At 41.0% G+C, this 16,822-nt stretch overlaps 1 protein-coding gene across 4 annotated transcripts in view; it reads right to left on the reverse strand.

The window, feature by feature from the left end:
• ATP2C1 (ATPase secretory pathway Ca2+ transporting 1) overlaps nucleotides 1-16,822 on the reverse strand; it is a 136,201-nt gene that overhangs the window by 50,094 nt on the left and 69,285 nt on the right. Inside the window, exons 1-2 of one of the 4 annotated variants that reach the window (XM_061586542.1) lie at nucleotides 10,559-10,810; nucleotides 9,646-9,828 (exon numbers count right to left, since the gene is read on the reverse strand). The exons of 2 other annotated variants lie outside the window; for them this stretch is intronic. In XM_061586542.1, coding sequence (XP_061442526.1) covers nucleotides 9,646-9,651 — 6 coding nt within the window. In that variant the 5' untranslated portion in view covers nucleotides 9,652-9,828; nucleotides 10,559-10,810. Of the gene's footprint in view, nucleotides 1-9,645; nucleotides 9,829-10,558; nucleotides 10,811-16,822 lie in introns of those variants that run through there. One more of the 4 variants, XM_061586543.1, reaches the window with a different exon arrangement.

Genomic DNA, 16,822 nt, shown 5'->3' on the forward strand with positions numbered 1-16,822 from the left:
AGAGTCGGAAACGACTCGCACTACAAGTGCGGGGACACCTTTACCTTCACCTTTTAATGATTATATGTATATATAATCCTTTTGCTCATTATCTTAATGACTAGACAAGGAAAGCAATTGTGACAGCTAACTGGACACTCTCTTGAGCACTACACTCTCTTCCCCAGCCACACCACCCTTTTACAGGCTCGCACAAGAAATGGATTTTTAAAGCAGCACAATAGGAAATAAAATCTATATATAAACAAAAACAAGACACTGAAGTGAGAGTAACTTCAGAGTATTGCAAGGACAAATTCTTATTCCCAAAATATATTCCATTTGCACTACACGCAACAATCGCATTGCTTAACATAAACCTAAATTGCAACAGCATCGATAAACAAAGTACTCACAGATACACACCTGAAATGTGACTAAAACAACAACTGCCCAGACCTTATGGTGCTTTTCTTACTCTACAGATATTTGCTAAGTAACAGATAGATCAGGAAAGCAGATATTGAAGGCTCACAAATCTGTAAACAAGTGCTCATAGCAATGAAGGATGTGCTGCATAAGCACGAATTGCATTAAGACGTTTGCATATAGCAAGCATGAGAACTGGGTAAATAACAATGGCATTTGAAAAGAAGTGTTTTGAGGTCACATTTGGAGAACTCTGTTTTGTATTTAATCAATAATCATATCTTAGTAAAAGCAATATTGATATATTTTAAACTAAATTTCAGCCTCTATGGTTAGGTCTACAACAACTGAAGAAAATGAAGTTCTCTCTTTTGTAGATTAGCTGTCTCATTAGCACATTGATCAATCGTTCCTGTGAAGTAAGATACTATAGGGATGCTGTTGCTATGCAGCAGAAATATTTTTCCCAAGAGGCTCATGAAGACAGCAACCAGCAAAAGACAAACCCTGTTTGAAGCAAAGAGACAGTGACCACAACCCCAAGAGTCCATTTAGGTGTGTTCAGAGGAAGCATTTGGATAACAAACACCAGCTCCTGATGCCACATCAAGTTGTCTAGATTGTACCAGTGTCAACACTGGTAGAATTGGAACAGAGATAGAATTCCCTCTCTTAAGACCAACTGTCTGATGACACAAACTCTGTGCAGGAAAATACACATGTACACAAAGGATTAGGAATGCTTTCCAACTCATCTGTATGCTAACTGTAAAGCTCTTAGAATCCCCCCCCAACTTAACAAGCAGTTTATATAGTTATACACAGGTGTGTTGCTGAAAATAAAAAAGACTACAAAATTCCTGGGTGAGTTTCAGATCTCAGATATGCAGAGTTCTCCCATGTCCAACATGTAGAAATGTACAGATTATCTTTAAAGGTGTGCCCAAATTACTACTAGTACTAATAGGCATGTATATAGCACTTTCAAATATGCACAGTGTTGAACATCTTACTGTAATCCTTACAGCACCCCAGTAACGTCTATCAATATTATCCCCCTTTTGCAGATTGGCAGTGAAATGGAAAGACAGCAGCTTATCAAAGGCCAGCGAGATTCAAACCAGAGAACATTGCTCAGTCTCTCAGCCCCTATGGCATAACAGCTCTCATTTCATTTCATTTCCCATGTCAAGCTACTATGAAGGCTACTGTATCTTTTTGTTTCACAGAGGCCACTTCCATCATTACAAGGTTTGTGATAGGGAATTCAACACCAGTGAAAACTCAGTTATATTCATAAATACAGGAACCCATAAGAACATTAGAGCCCTGATGGATTAGTCCAAATGGCTGTCATGAACCTGGATATTTTTCTGAAATGTTAAAATTATATGTAACATCATGGCTCAGTGCAAAGGACTCTGGGAGTGTCTTCTTGTTAGAGAAACAGGCCTCGGAAAGGGAAAAATGTTAAGTTTCGATTCCCAGCTGAAGACAGTTAAGGGAGGCCTAAACAGAGGCACCTGGTTATCTGTGCTAATCAGTAAGAGCCTGGCACTCAAGGCCATCCGTGTCAGAGAAGATTGAAACCCTGTTGGGAGGGGGGCCTGGAAGGCGCGAAAAAGTGGAGAAACATCTAGAAAGGGATTACATCAGAAGACTCCTGATTGGTTAATTACTTTTGGACCGTTGGGATTCTTTTCCTTAAATATAGGGCTTGAGACCCATAGCCTTTGTTCCCTCAGGAAGGTTCTGAAAGGTTCCTTCTGACTGGTGCCTATGGGAGGTTACCTAAGCAGGGTTCCATTGCTTGTAACTGATGCTATTCTCTCTGAGGAGAGACGAGACTTCAACCAACTACCTCCTATGTAAGTAGATAGGTTAGCTAGGTTGTTATTTTCTTGTTGTGTGAATGAACTCTCGTATATGTACCTAAACCCCTGTTTGGGTGTATGGTTTTGAGGAATTGGTTGTTGCTATATTTTAATGTGCACTTATATTTTTTAAATAAAGCTACTTCTATTTAACCTGGTGTATTCATTGAGGGTAAGGGTGGTTCTGAATTCAGCACCTTGACCATTCCGCTACACATCTACCAAAAGGGAGAAAGAGTTAAAGCTTAATTCTAATTTGTGGGGGGTTACCAGAGGTTTCCTGACAAGGAGTGTAAATTTGGCTCTTGTCTTATAGGACCTTGGTTTACCTATTTTCTGGGCTCAGAGTTCCCCTAGCTCTGAGTTGAACCAGTGACAGGGGTGGTGGCAGCCTACTTTCTACCTTACAAGGTTGGTGTTAGATTACATAGCCTTGGTAAGAGAGAATTTGATATTTGGGATTCCAGAACAATTACCCTAAGGGTGGGAATTGGGTCTGAAGCATGACTCTTGCACCTTGAGGAGCCCAGGGCATGACAATGGCCATCTATACAAAATTGACAGTGGTCAGCCAGATGTTTCCTGGAAGCTCACAAGCAAGACATGAATTTAAGAGCACTTCCTTATTGTTGCCCTCTAGCAAATGACATTCAGAAACACCCTGCACCTCTCAGTCTGGAGAATTCAGTAAGTTATCATGGCTAATAGCCACAATAGACTTATCCTCTGTGAATTTATTCAATTCCCTTTATTTTTTCTAACTATAAGGTCAGGGGGGAATTCTGAATTTAAGACCTATTTTTTAAAAAATTGTTCAACATGTTTCAGTTTTTTATGTTTCTTACAAACATTTCCCAACATAAAACCAATCAAACAATAATTGATTTTGAGTTTCAGTGTTTCAAAATAAAATATCATACAGAACGAAATTACAATGTACCATTTTTAATTCAGTAATATGAATTCAGGGGTCTGATTACTTATGCAAGGCACAGATAATGCAGTTCAAGGACAGATTCCAGCCAGGCAAAGGCACTTGAAGAGAACGTGGAGCAAGGCCAATGGAGAGGTGTGGCTGGACAAAACCTCGAGGGCCAGATAGAGAGGCTTGTGGATAGAACAGTAAACTGAAAGCTCTACAATATATATATGTATCAAATACTGCCTTTCTACCAATTTGTTTCCAAGACAAACGCATAATAAAAGCAAACATATAAAAGCAACAAAACTATAATTATGGCAAAGTTATAAAATCACAAAGCCATTAAATGCATGAAAACAGTAAGAAGACTAAGAGAATCAACACCCATTAAAAGCTTGTTGAAATAAAGATGTCCTAACAAGCATCCTGAAAGTTTTTTAAAGGGTAGTTTGGGTACATCTCTTAGAGTTTCTTCAGGTGCAGAGCCAGCACAGAGATGACGACGCTGTCTAGGCTCTTTTCTTGAAGCCAGAGAAAAACCTGGCTAAAAGATAAATATCAGCTCAAGATGCCGCCCCGGGCTCTTTGGAAGGAAGGGTGGGATAATGCATTCAATAAATAAGAATAAGATGAATGACTAAATACAACCAAAAGCAGTGGCCATAAATGCTTGCAAGAAAAATAAACCTCGAATAGTTGGAGGGCTGGTCAATGCCAAATAATGTGTGCACCTGCCATTTCTACAAAATGAATGTTTAAAGACACTCAATTCATAGTCACCCCCAACTCTGGTGAACAAAAGGTGGCCCTGGGCAAGTCCCTATCTTTCAACTTACTCTAACTCACACTTGTCAGATCCTATATATATCATATGATTAAATGTGGATCAGCAGAACACATCTATATATATATTGTCTTCTCATATACAATTATACATAAACTACTTCTTCCATGTGTAGTTATTTTTGAAACTGCATCAAGGCAGAATTCAAAAGAATCTAACAATATTTAGTTGTCTGTCAAATCATAATATGTATAAAATGGAACTCTTATTTCATGGAGCAAATATACTTTTATTTAATGCAGCAAATATTGGTCTAACTCCTACTATAATTACCCAACTATATCTAATTATCAAGAAATACATAGAGCTATTTCAGTTAAGCCCATCTAAACATTGTGAGATGCATAGCTCATTTGCATCATTTACATAAGCTTAAATTGAAAGCCACACATGGTTCTTCATTGGTAGACTGAAACAACCCCATTCTGAACATTTTATTTTTATAGAGATACAAAATTCAAAGCAAAACAATACTAAGAGGCTGAGATATATATAACTGAACATCAGTCTTGGTATTCTCGGATGCTTTAATACTGAAAGAAAGTATCAAATATCTGTAAACAACCTTAAGTTGACGAAAAAGGTTTAGCCTTATGCTAACCTAAGACAGCTGTATGCAAAAATGAGTTAAGTAGTTCTGCATAGTTGCTCAGCCACTTCAACATTAATCTAGACAGTATTCATGACAACCTGCTCAGTTTGATCCAGTCTTTCAATACGGTACATGCAGGAAACAATTAAAATTTCCTCTAATGCTTTATAGCATTATAAATGTCATATAACTTTATTTTGTAAGTTATGCATATAGCATCTGAAGCAGCCAGCAATATTTATTTTATTATTTATTTTATTTTATTATTTCATTTATATCCCACCCTTCCTCCCAGCAGGAGCCCAGGGCAGCAAACAAAAGCACGAAAAACACTTTAAAACAACATTAAAACAAAACATCTTTAAAAACATTTTTTTAAAGCTTTGAAGACATCTTTTTAAAAAAGGTTTAGAAACATTGTTTTTTTAAAAAAAGGTTTAAAAACATATTAAAAAGCAGTTCCAACACAGAAGCAGACTGGGATAAGGTCTCAACTTAAAAGGCTTGTTGAAAGAGGAAGGTCTTCAATAGGAGCCAAAAACATAACAGAGATGGCGCCTATTTAATATTTAGAGGATGGGAGTTCTACGGGGTAGGTGCCGCCACACTAAAGGTCCGTTTCCTATGTTTTGCAGAATGGACTTTCTGGTAAAATGGTATCTGCAGGAGGCCCTCACCTGCAGAGCACAGTGATCTACAGGGTATATAAGGAGTAAGACAATATTTCATGTATCTTGGTCCCAAGCTGTATAGGGCTTTGTACACCAAAACTAGAACCTTGAATTTGACGGGGTAGCAAATAGGCAGCCAGTGCAATTCTTTCAGCAGCAGGGTGACATGTTGGTGATACCCTGCCCCAATGAGCAGTCTTGCCACCGCATTTTGCACCAGCTGCAGCTTCCAGACCAAGGGCAGCCCCACATAGAGTGCATTACTGTAATCCAGCCTGGAGGCTACCAGTGTGTGAACCACAGGCTATCCCAGTCCAGAAACGGCCGCAAACGTACCAGCCACAGTTGGTGAAAGGCACTCCTAGCCACTGAGGTCATCTGGGCCTCTAGCGGCAAAGATGGATCCAGGAGCGCTCCCAGACTATGGACCTGTTCTTTCAGAGAGAGTACGACCCCACCCAAAGCAGGCAAATGACCAATTATCTGAACTCGGGAACCACCAAACCACAGCACCCCCATCTTGCTAGGATTCAGTCTCAGTTTACTGGCCCTCATCCAGCCCACCTCTGTGTCCAGGCAGCGGTCCAGGGCTTGCACGGCCTCTCCCAATTCAGATGTTACGGAGAAATAGAGTTGGGTATCATCAACGTACTGATGACACCTCACCCCAAAGCTCCTGATGACTGCTCCCAAGGGCTTCATACAGATGTTAAACAGCATGGGGGACAAGATGGTATCCTGCAGCATCCCACAGCACAACTGCCAGGGGGCCGAAAGACAATCACCCAATGCTATTCTCTGAAAACAACCCTGGAGATAGGATTGGAACCACTGTAAAACAGTGCCTCCGATACCCATCTCACCAAGTCAGCCGAGAAGGATACCATGGTCAACGGTCAACACTTGATAACTGTGTAAGCAATCCCAATCCCATTTACCTGGGAGTGAGCCCACTGGATTCAACAGAACTTACTTCCAAGTAGACATGGTTAAGACTGTACAAGACATCAAATCTGTGAGTTTAAAGCACGAAAAAAATTAAACCAGACAGAAAGTATCCACACAAATCGCAATCCGTAAGGACGGTAGCAGCAGCTCTTTTTAGGAACTTTAGCACTTACAAAATATCACCACAGTTATGCATTATTTTGTTCTCATCTACTTCCTTGCTATAAAACTATATTAAATATTACATGATTTTCAGAAGCTGGACAAAGTAAGAGCTACATTTTTAATAGAGCTAGGAAGTTACTGGTTTTCTACTATATTTTCCATTCAAAACTGATGGTAAGAGTTCCTTTTACATCTATTGGGTGGTATCCAATGCTAAGTCCTACTTGGAGTGAACCCACTGAAGTTAATGAACATAACTATCATAGGTTTATTAATTTCAGTGGGTCTACTTTAAACAGGACTTAGTTGGATATAATCCATAGGCTATTTTCTTGCTGATATAGGCAGGAAGGCTGCAAAAAAATCTCTGTGGATAAGTAAAAAGCCAAAGGTTTAGTTGCAAAATTTCATATTTCCATCTATTGTTGGCTGCCTAGCGTATTAAACCATCAGAAAGACTGAAAAATAGATTATAAAAAATAAAACATCTATTCTTTAGGTACTATTTTAAGATCAGTAAAGGTAAAAGTGTATTTTTTACATTGATGCTTTAACTACAAGCAAGTATGACATCCATTTGGCTGTGATCACTAACTTTACTGTTCTAAATATATAGTGATGGATTTCTCCTTGGAGCAAGAACTCTCTTTCACCTGTTCTCTAGGTAACTGCCCAAGAATATTTGAGCAAAGTTTTAACTTCTAGTAGGAAGGATCAGTGACAGGCCTCCAAGTATTTTGCACCTAGTATCTTTTGTTGGTTATTTTCAGTACAGCAGTTATGTGCAGCATTGGCTGGTGTCCACTGCGACTTGTAAGGCAGAGAGGCCAACAGTAGGTGGAGCCAGAGCCAACTACTTTTAATTTTGCCCTCATTCTTCCCCTCTGTCGTGGTCTGATGATGATGACATTGAGATCAGTAAAGCTAAAAACGTACTGGATTGCTTGAGCCCTTATGTCACAGCCCAATCACTGAGATCATCCAGAAGACACTGTTAGTAATTGTCCCCCATATTAGAGGCCCAACTAGCCTCAACCAGAAGTCAGGCATTTAGTGTCAGAGGTTGCATGCTATGGAGCACTCTTCCTGTTGAGATTCAGCTGGCATCCTCACTTTTGACTTTCAGGCATCTCTTGATCTTTTTGTGCCGACAGGCCCATGCAGCTATTCAAAATGTGTTTTGAGTAGCCAGTCATGTTAATGATTGTTTTGCATTGTTTTTAAATGTTTTATGCTGTTGTACACTACTCTAATGTTTTGCGATAGAGAGGTATATAAATACTTTTATAGATAAAAGTAAATTTTATAGATTGAATAAATAGAGACTAAAGAAGAAGCTGACAGCCAGTTCAGTCCCCCTGGACTGAACTAAGAAGGCAGGGAAGTGGGGGCCTACTGAGGACCAAGGTTGGTGGGGGCAGTACCACATTTGCCCTGATGGACAAGCCTGTACTGAATGTGGAAGAACAATCAATGAATAAACAGTTGCTAAATTATCAATAGCAGCCTTGGACTCTGTTAACCAATGTGAAGATGCATCCTAGGGACTCTCATTCATATTAAGGAGCTCTATGGGAAACAGCAACTTCACTCTAATATTGAATGGAAGGTGTACAAGTAGCCCTGCTTATGAGTGTAATTTCCCATCACTAAGGTATTGTACATCAAATGACAAGAGTAGAAGAAAAATATTTCTGGAGAAGTGTAGTGCAATCCTATGCAGGCATAGAAAAACATCGTACTGAGTTCAGTGGGACTTACTGCCAAATAAGTGAACACAGGATTGCAGTCTTTGGCCCAAATGGCGTAACAGTAATTAGATCTCACAACTTTTTAAAAATGAAATGCTGCTGCAAAGGCCATGAAGATTGGAGCAGTGATGCTGGAGGAGGAGAAGTTTAACTCCTACACTACTTTCCCACCAAAATTCACCCGTTCCAGCTGCTGTTTGCCTTTTGGAAAGCGACAAAATACAGATATTGAATAGAGTTTTTAAAAGAAAAGAAAAAATAAGTAACAAATGAAGCATTCATTTGCAGCATCCTTAGAAGACTGAAAACTGATACATGTGGACCATTTAACATTTCTGAAGCCCTAGTGATAATAGAACCAATTAACACAGAATCAGCTACAAAGTCCGTGTGAAGAAAGCACTTGACAATTTATAAAGTACAATTCCCAGACGGCTATTTCCAATTAATATTGCTCATCTTGATTATGCAGGTTCATATTTCTATTAACTCCTTTTCTCCAGAACTTCCAGAAAGGAGGAAAAGCTGTTAAATTCAGAGATAACAGAAATCAAGGGCTTGAGCGAAGAGCTTGCAATCAGTAGCTATCTAATGTTGTTGAAGAGTCAACTACATTCCTGTATTTTCAAAATTCCTCAGAACGAGAGCATTCTTTTACACATTTCAACCACAGTCTGATCTTTACCAATATGCCCTTAAATCTCCCTATTTTGTTCAACACTTGCTTGAAAAGAAAATAGAGGCAGGCTCTGGTGCTTGGTAGGTTTATTAAGGCTCAACGCGTTTCGGAGTAATCCTTCCTCAGGAGCAATGGAGATCTGTTTCCTTTTCTCTGCCTGCTCAGTTCAAATTCTTTATCCAGGTCCACACAAAACGGGTGTTTGTTTTGTGTGGAGCTGGATAAAGAATTTGAACTGCGCAGGCAGAGAAAAGGAAACAGATCGCCATTGCTCCTGAGGAAGGATTACTCCGAAACACGTTGAGTCTTAATAAACCTACCAATCACCAGAGCCTGCCTCTCTTTTCTGTCCATTGCGTGGTGCTTTTCCCTTTTGTTCCAACACATGCTTGAACAAGAAAAATTATGGCTAATGGAAGTATTTTAATTTCTTCAGTACTATGACAAGCAAACAATACTAAAAACAGTAAACTGATCTGATTTGGGATTGTACACAGAGCTGATCATTTCTTAGGAAACATAAAGCACTGCAATTGCATATACAAGATTTAGGTTTACGCAAAATAGCAATTCATGACAATGTTTTACGGTGAAACTGCTGCACAACCAAGGTCCAACAAATTCATCCAACACCTTGCAGAAAATTTCTGCAGAAAAACTTCACCTCCAGAGTCACCTTATCAGGCTGTTTTTAAAAAACAGGCTGTTAAAAAATTGCAGGCTGTTAAAAAAAAAGCAGTTGTCATCCCTCACACAAGCCCCCAAAGCAATTACTTTGTCAATATATTTACCTTCATTTTTCCATCGAAACCGCTCTTGGGTTGATGGTGACAAAGACTTTAGTGGCAGTAACAGCAGCCCTGGGGCTGGGACTGAGAAGTAAAAGGCAGAGAGATCCCTATATTCCAGGCAGTTGCTTTGTTTCCACTGCCAGCAAACACAGCAACATCGGTGAGGGGAGAAATGATGTAGCACTAGCAAGAAAAAGGAAAAAGAAATAGGACAAACACACACAAAAGCCACCGCTTCCTTGCACTTCTCCTACCACCACCACCAGACGCAGCCAATTGGAGGCTGCCCACCCCTATTCAAAGGAAAAGGATTTGCAACCCAGCAATTCCCTAACAAAACAGGAGGTAAAGAAAAGATTGGTTTGACCAAGGAACCATCAGCAGGGGAGTTTTGCCTGCAAAAAGACAGGCACTTCCTTTGAACATGGAGACCATCACAGTACTCCCTTTTCCACAATTGCTCCCAGTTGATCGCAACCGTCCCTTGACACTTGTCAGCTCTTCCCTCAAACAATCAGCGTCTGTCACCTTCCCTCCTCCTGTCATCCCAATGCCTGTTGCTACGGTATTCCTCAGATAACATACATATTGGGGGGAGTGACGAGAAAAGCGAAATAAATCGAGAAAACGAGAAAGCTTCAAGAGTTGAAACAGAAAGGAGGCGACATTGTAATTCAGGAACCCCTCGTTGGCGGGGGGGGGGAGGAATCTTAATTGTAAAAATGGGGGCGGAGGGCGAGAGATGATTTTCCCTGCACCCTTTTCCCAAGAATAGCACCTTGCAAGGGTCGCCACCTCACGCCGCACACTTGCGTATATATGGGTATTTCTCGCGCGCCCTGTCCCCCGCGTGCTTCCGAGCCGATATTTTTGCCTCGCCGTGCATGGGGTCACCCCCACCACCCCCACTTACCAAGTCAGGCGCCCCTCAGAAAGACCCGCTCGAAGGTGCCTCTTCCTTCCCCTCTCCCCCACTCCCTTCGCAGCCCTCAGTTCCTGGGCTCGACAGAGGCTCGACAGAGGCGACTCAGTTCCTCGCGGCAACGACAGAGGCGGCCCAGGCCCATCCTCTCCGTCCCGTGCCAGGCTCGCGCTCTCGCCAACCCCAATTCACTTCCGCTGCCAACAGCGGGCACGGAGCGGAAGGAGGAGGGAGAGAGGCGGAAAGCAGAGCAGGAGAGAGGGGGGGAAACACCCGAGAGCGAGAGGCGCGCATGCGCCGGCGAAAAGCCAAGAGCCGCCAGCTCGGCCCGGGAGCCGGAGCCGGAGCCGGAGCGGGAGGGGGAGAGGCGCCGGGTTTGGCAAGGGCGGAGTTCTGCTAGCGCAACGGCGCGGATCTGTAAAAACGCAACAAAGGCTGCATCCGCATACACCTCTACGAGGGAGTAAGCCCCCATTCAGGCCAAAGGGGACTCAGTTTTCAGCTAGACATGCATAGATATGGCTGAAAAGATGCGGCGAACACCCGCTCGCAGATCCCTTATGGCTATCACTCCCACCCCGGTCCTCTTGCATTCACCGTGCTAAAAACACACACACACAAAAAAATCACTTGCCTACCACTAAGATGACTCCAAGGAGAAAATGGATTGTAAAGGATTCCCGTTTACTGAAGAAGCCAGCAGAGCCCCGCCGTAGAACATGGTGCGTGCAAGTAGAAAGGTAGGAAGTTGCCTTATACTGAGTCAGACCATTGGTCCATCTGGCTTGGTACTGCCTACACTGACTGGCAGCTGCTCTCCAGGATTTTACACAGGGTTCTGTCCCAGCCTTAGCTGGAGATAAGGGAGATTGAACCGGAGATCTTCTGCAGATCAGATGCTCCACCACTGTGCTATAGCTCTTCTAGAAACCACTATTTCAGAATACCATAACTTTTATGAATTCCTGGAGAGCAGATTTCACAGACAACCTTGCAATGAAATTGGTCAAGTAGAAGCTGCAGGTGCACCGAATAAATGAAAACTAGTCCCTATCCTAGTAGTTTACCTGTCCAGGCATATACCCTCCCACAATCAGACCTAAAAGTTCCTTCAATACAGTAACTTCCCACAATCACCAGTCAGAGACATCACACATACCTTACACATCTACTTGTAATAGTCAGGCTACGAATTCTCCACATGCAGTTATATGGGTTTTTACTGTGTACCAGACTTGCCCCAATATTGGCCAACCACTAGTAACTGGTTTCTTACCTACCTCTTCCCAGGATAGCAAGCTACTGTACCCATTTTAATGCCTTCTTTGTATTAGAAATTACACTCAAGAGATCACCTTTAGCAGTAACACTATCCACCTTTATCATAATTGAATATACAGTTCAAAGTCTTCAAAAGCTAACTCTTAACAGGATGTCTCTTGGGACATTAAATCTTGACCTATGCATGAAGTTACCCAGTTAAGATGCTCCAGAGACATGGCAGATTACAAGAGGCAGTGTTGTTACAGTACCTGTAATACTGCCATAACCAGTAATTCTGAGTGTGTGTAGCCATTTGTTTAGTCCCATAAGGACTCCTAACTCAAACATGTTATTAACTCACCAATGATTGTTTTAGCAGGTTTAAGCCTAGGATTTAAGAGCATCTGTGAAACTGTGCATAAACACAACTACAATGCCTAACAAGACTCATTCCAGAGTCAGTGCAACTAATTTCAGATACCACAAAGGTTTATTTTCTTGGAGCTGCAGATTAAGGGCTACTTTATACATCACATAAAGTAACAAAGCACATGTGCAAGTTCCCTTTTAGCACATGGATCCCTGGGTTCTGCTGCATGTAACCATAATCAGTGGTGCCTGGTGCCCATTGAGACTGGTATTGCAGAAGGTAGGAAGACCTAGTAGGTGGAGCCAGAGCCAATAACAGGCAGAGCCACCCCTTGAACTGGCTGTAAGTAAGAAGGCAGGCAGGTGGAGATTGGCTGAGGACAGACTGAGGTTGATGGGGCAGAGCCCCATTAACCCTAATGGATCAGTCTCCATGGACCAAAGTACATTTGTGCATTTACTTTTCAACAGTTACATGGCAATTAGTTGGCTTGAACATTAAAACTATTATTAGTCTGGATTTTTTTTCCTGCTCAAAGTGTTTTACTATAATATTTGCCAGTTAAAATCTCAATACAACCGAACACCCCCCAATCACAGTATGTAATGGTCACTGACAAGTTTTAAATTCATTTCTTGCACAGCATACAAAAGAACCTTTATCTCCTTTTTATAGGTAACCTAAATAAAGGAATAGACAAAGTATTAGTTCAAAACAGAATCACCTGGTGGCCACAATGCTGCCAACATGTGAGGGCTGGTAAATATAGGCATCCCTATTCAGAAACTTTATAAGATTGTATAAATGCTTATTAATCCAGAGTTTTGAAAGCCCCACATATAATTATCTTCCTGCAAACTTTACAACAATCCTATTCAGGAGGCCAATATTCTCATTTTGCTGATGGAGGGGAGAGGCTGAGAAAGTGGTTTGCCTACAGCTGCCTACTCAGTTCAAAGTTTGCAAGAGATATATTCTAACCAGGGACTTTCTGATTTGTAGTTTAAGTCTTCAACATTACACAAATATCACTTTGGAGACCAGTGCAATGAATTTTAAAGTTGACACTTCAGCAATCTTGGAAGAACTTAATATCACTTTCTGGTTAGATGTTCACAAAGCGTAGGGATACATTAGAGCGTACATGAAAGACTCCAACCTAATTGTAAGATCACACATACTCTTTCACCAATGGTGCCACCAAGCCAGGACTTTGGGGCAGAAGTCCACGGCCCTACACATCAGAATGAGCAGGAGGGCAGTCAAATGCAGCGTGGTTGGCTCACTACATTTTGAAATAAATGAAGTAATCCAGATTACCATCTAAAAAGGGGGGTGAGGACCATAAAACCATTCAATCCAGAGTCCAATGTTATCTAACTATACTACTGCCTTTCACTAAAAAAAGATCCAGTCTCAGCACAACTATCAAAACACTACTGTATCAGTGACATATCTTTGTCCTAATGCCATATTGTATGCCATACAATGGGCTTGCTTCCTGAGGGTGATATTTGCTCACATCCAATCCCATCAGAGCAATCCCATATGCATATAATACTGTGAAGGTAAGGTTCCATTAAGACATTTGCTGAAATGCACAACCAGCTATATTGTTGCTGGTGTTCTTATGTGCCTTCAAGTCAATTACGACTTATGGCAACCCTATGAATCAGTGACCTCCAACAGCATATGTCGTGAACCACCCTGTTCAGATCTTGTAAGTTCAGGTCTATGGCTTCCTTTATGGAATCAATCCATCTCTTTTTTGGCCTTCCTCTTTTTCTACTCCCTTCTGTTTTTCCAAGCATTATTGTCTTTTCTAGTGAATCGTGTCTTCTCATGATGTGTCCAAAGTATGATAACCTCAATTTCATCATTTTAGCTTCTAGTGATAGTTCTGGTTTAATTTGTTCTAACACTCAATTACTTGTCTTTTTCATGGTCCATGGCATGCGCAAAGCTCTCCTCCAACACCACATTTTGAATGAGTTGATTTTTCTCTTACCTGCTTTTTTCACTGTCCAACTTGCACATCCATACATAGAGATCGGAAATACCATGGTCTGAATGATCCTGACTTTAGCGTTCAGTGATACATCATTGCATTTGAGGACCTTTTCTAGGTCTCACATAGCTGCCCTCTCCAGTCCTAGCCTTCTTCTGATTTCTTGACTATTGTCTCCATTTTGGTTAACGACTGTGCCGAGGTATTGATAATCCTTGACAAGTTCAATGTCCTCATTGTCTACTTTAAAGTTACATAAATCTTCTGTTGTCATTACTTTAGTCTTTTTGACATTCAGCTGTAGTCCTGCTTTTGTGCTTTCCTCTTTAACTTTCATCAGCATTCATTTCAAATCATTACTGGTTTCTGCTAGTAGTATGGTATCGTCTGCATATCTTAAATTATTAATATTTCTCCCTCCGATTTTCACACCTCTTTCATCTTGGTCCAACCCCGCTTTCCATATAATATGTTCTGCGTATATATTAAACAAATAGAGTGATAAAATACACCCCTTTCTCACACCCTTTCCGATTGGGAACCAGTTGGTTTCTCCATATTCTGTCCTTACAGTAGCCTCTTTTCCAGAGTACAGGTTGCACATCAGGACAATTAGATGCTGTGGCACCCCCATTTCTTTTAAACATTCCATATTTTTTCATGATCTACACAATCAAAGGCTTTGCTGTAATCTAGAAAGCACAGGGTGATTTCTTTCTGAAATTCCTTGGTCCGTTCCATTATCCAACGTATGTTTGCAATATGATCTCTGGTGCCTCTTCCCTTTCTAAATCCAGCTTGGACTTCTGGCATTTCTCACTCCATAGATGGTAAGAGCCTTTGTTGTAGAACCTTGAGCACTACTTTACTTGCATGGGATATTCAGGCAATAATTCAATAATTACTGCATTCCCTGGGATCCCCTTGCTTTGGAATTGGGATATATATTGAACGCTTCCAGTCTGTGGCCATTGTTTAGTTTTCCATATTTCTTGACAAATTTTGGTCAAAATCTGGACAGATTCTGTCTCAGTAACTTATAGCAGCTCAATTAGTATGCCATCTGTTCCTGGTGATTTGTTTCTTCCAAGTATTTTAAGAGCAGCTTTCACCTCACATTCTAGAATTTCTAGTTCATCATACGGTGCCTCCATGAATAAATCTGTCATCCTGGCATCTCTTTTATAGAATTCTTCAGTGTATTGCTTCCATCTTCCTTTTATTTCATCTCGGTCAGTCAGTGTGTTCCCCTGTTGATTATTCAACATCGCTACTCTTGGTTTAAATTTCTTCAGTCATCCACTGAGGTCTTTCTCTCTTTTTAACTAGAGGTATTGTCTGTTTACATTCTTTCCTGATAATGTCTCTCTGACTTCACTCCATAGTTCTTCTGGTTCTCTGCCAACTAAGTTTAAAGCCTCAAATCTGTTCTTTATTTGATCTTTATATTATTCTGGGATGTTATTTAAATTGTATTTTGGCATTTATGATTGCTTTGTTCTTCTTCTTTAGCTTTACTCTGATTTTCAGTATTACCAGTTCATGATCTGTACTGGAGTCTGCTCCTGGACTTGTTTTTGCAGAAAGTATGGAACTTCTCTGTTACCAATTATATAATCAATTTGATTCCTATATTGCCCATTTGGTGATGTCCACATGTACAGTCATCTTTTTGGTTGCTCAAAAAATGTGTTCACAAGAAACAAATTATTGGCACAGAATTCAATAAGTCTCTCTCCTGCTTCATTTCTGTCTCCATTTCCCCACAATTCTTAGTTCTCCTGTTCTCTACTTTTGCATTGAATTCCCCCATGATTATCAGCACATCTAGTTTTAGTGTGATCAGTTTCTTCCTGTATTCTGCATAAAATCTCTTCAATTCCTCTTCTTCTGCATTTGCCGTTGGAGCGTAGACTTGGATGATGTTAATAGGTTTCCCATTAAATCTCATTGATATCACTCACTCAGACCTTGCATTATAGCTCCTAATTGCTTTTGCTACATCACTTCTTACTATTAAACAACCCCGTTTCTTCTTAATTTCTCATTTCCTGCATAAAATATTTTGTACTTCCCTGATTGAAGATGTCCCATTCGCATCCATTTTAATTCACTCACGCCAAGTATTGTAATGTTGATACGTTCCATTTCTTGCTTGACAATTTCTAACTTTCCCTGGTTCATGCTTCTCACATTCCATGTTCATGTTGTGTGCGTCATACAACTCCGGACTCTCCTTTCGCATCTGCACATCAGCCTCTGGTCTTCCTTTCGGCTTTGACCCACCTGCGTCATTAGTCACAGCGCTACTCGTACTTGTCCTTTGTTCTTCCCCAGTAGCTCGGTGAGTGCCTTCTGACCTGGGGGTCTCATCTTCCAGCACTATCTCTTGTTGCATTTTGGATACTCTGTTCATAGGGTTTTCGTGGTAAGAGGTATTCAGAGGTGGTTTACCATTGCCTTCCTCTGAGTTTGGATGCATCTTAGTCTCAGCTTTGACCATTCTGCTTTGGGTGCCCCTGCTAGGAGTCTAGACTCCTGATGGCATTGCTGTCAGCTTCTTTGACACTCTCAAACCCCCTCACCACTGTTATAGAAGGATAAGCTGAAGTGC

This window comes from Rhineura floridana, chromosome 10 (assembly GCF_030035675.1).
Source record: "Rhineura floridana isolate rRhiFlo1 chromosome 10, rRhiFlo1.hap2, whole genome shotgun sequence".
NCBI lineage: Eukaryota > Metazoa > Chordata > Lepidosauria > Squamata > Rhineuridae > Rhineura > Rhineura floridana.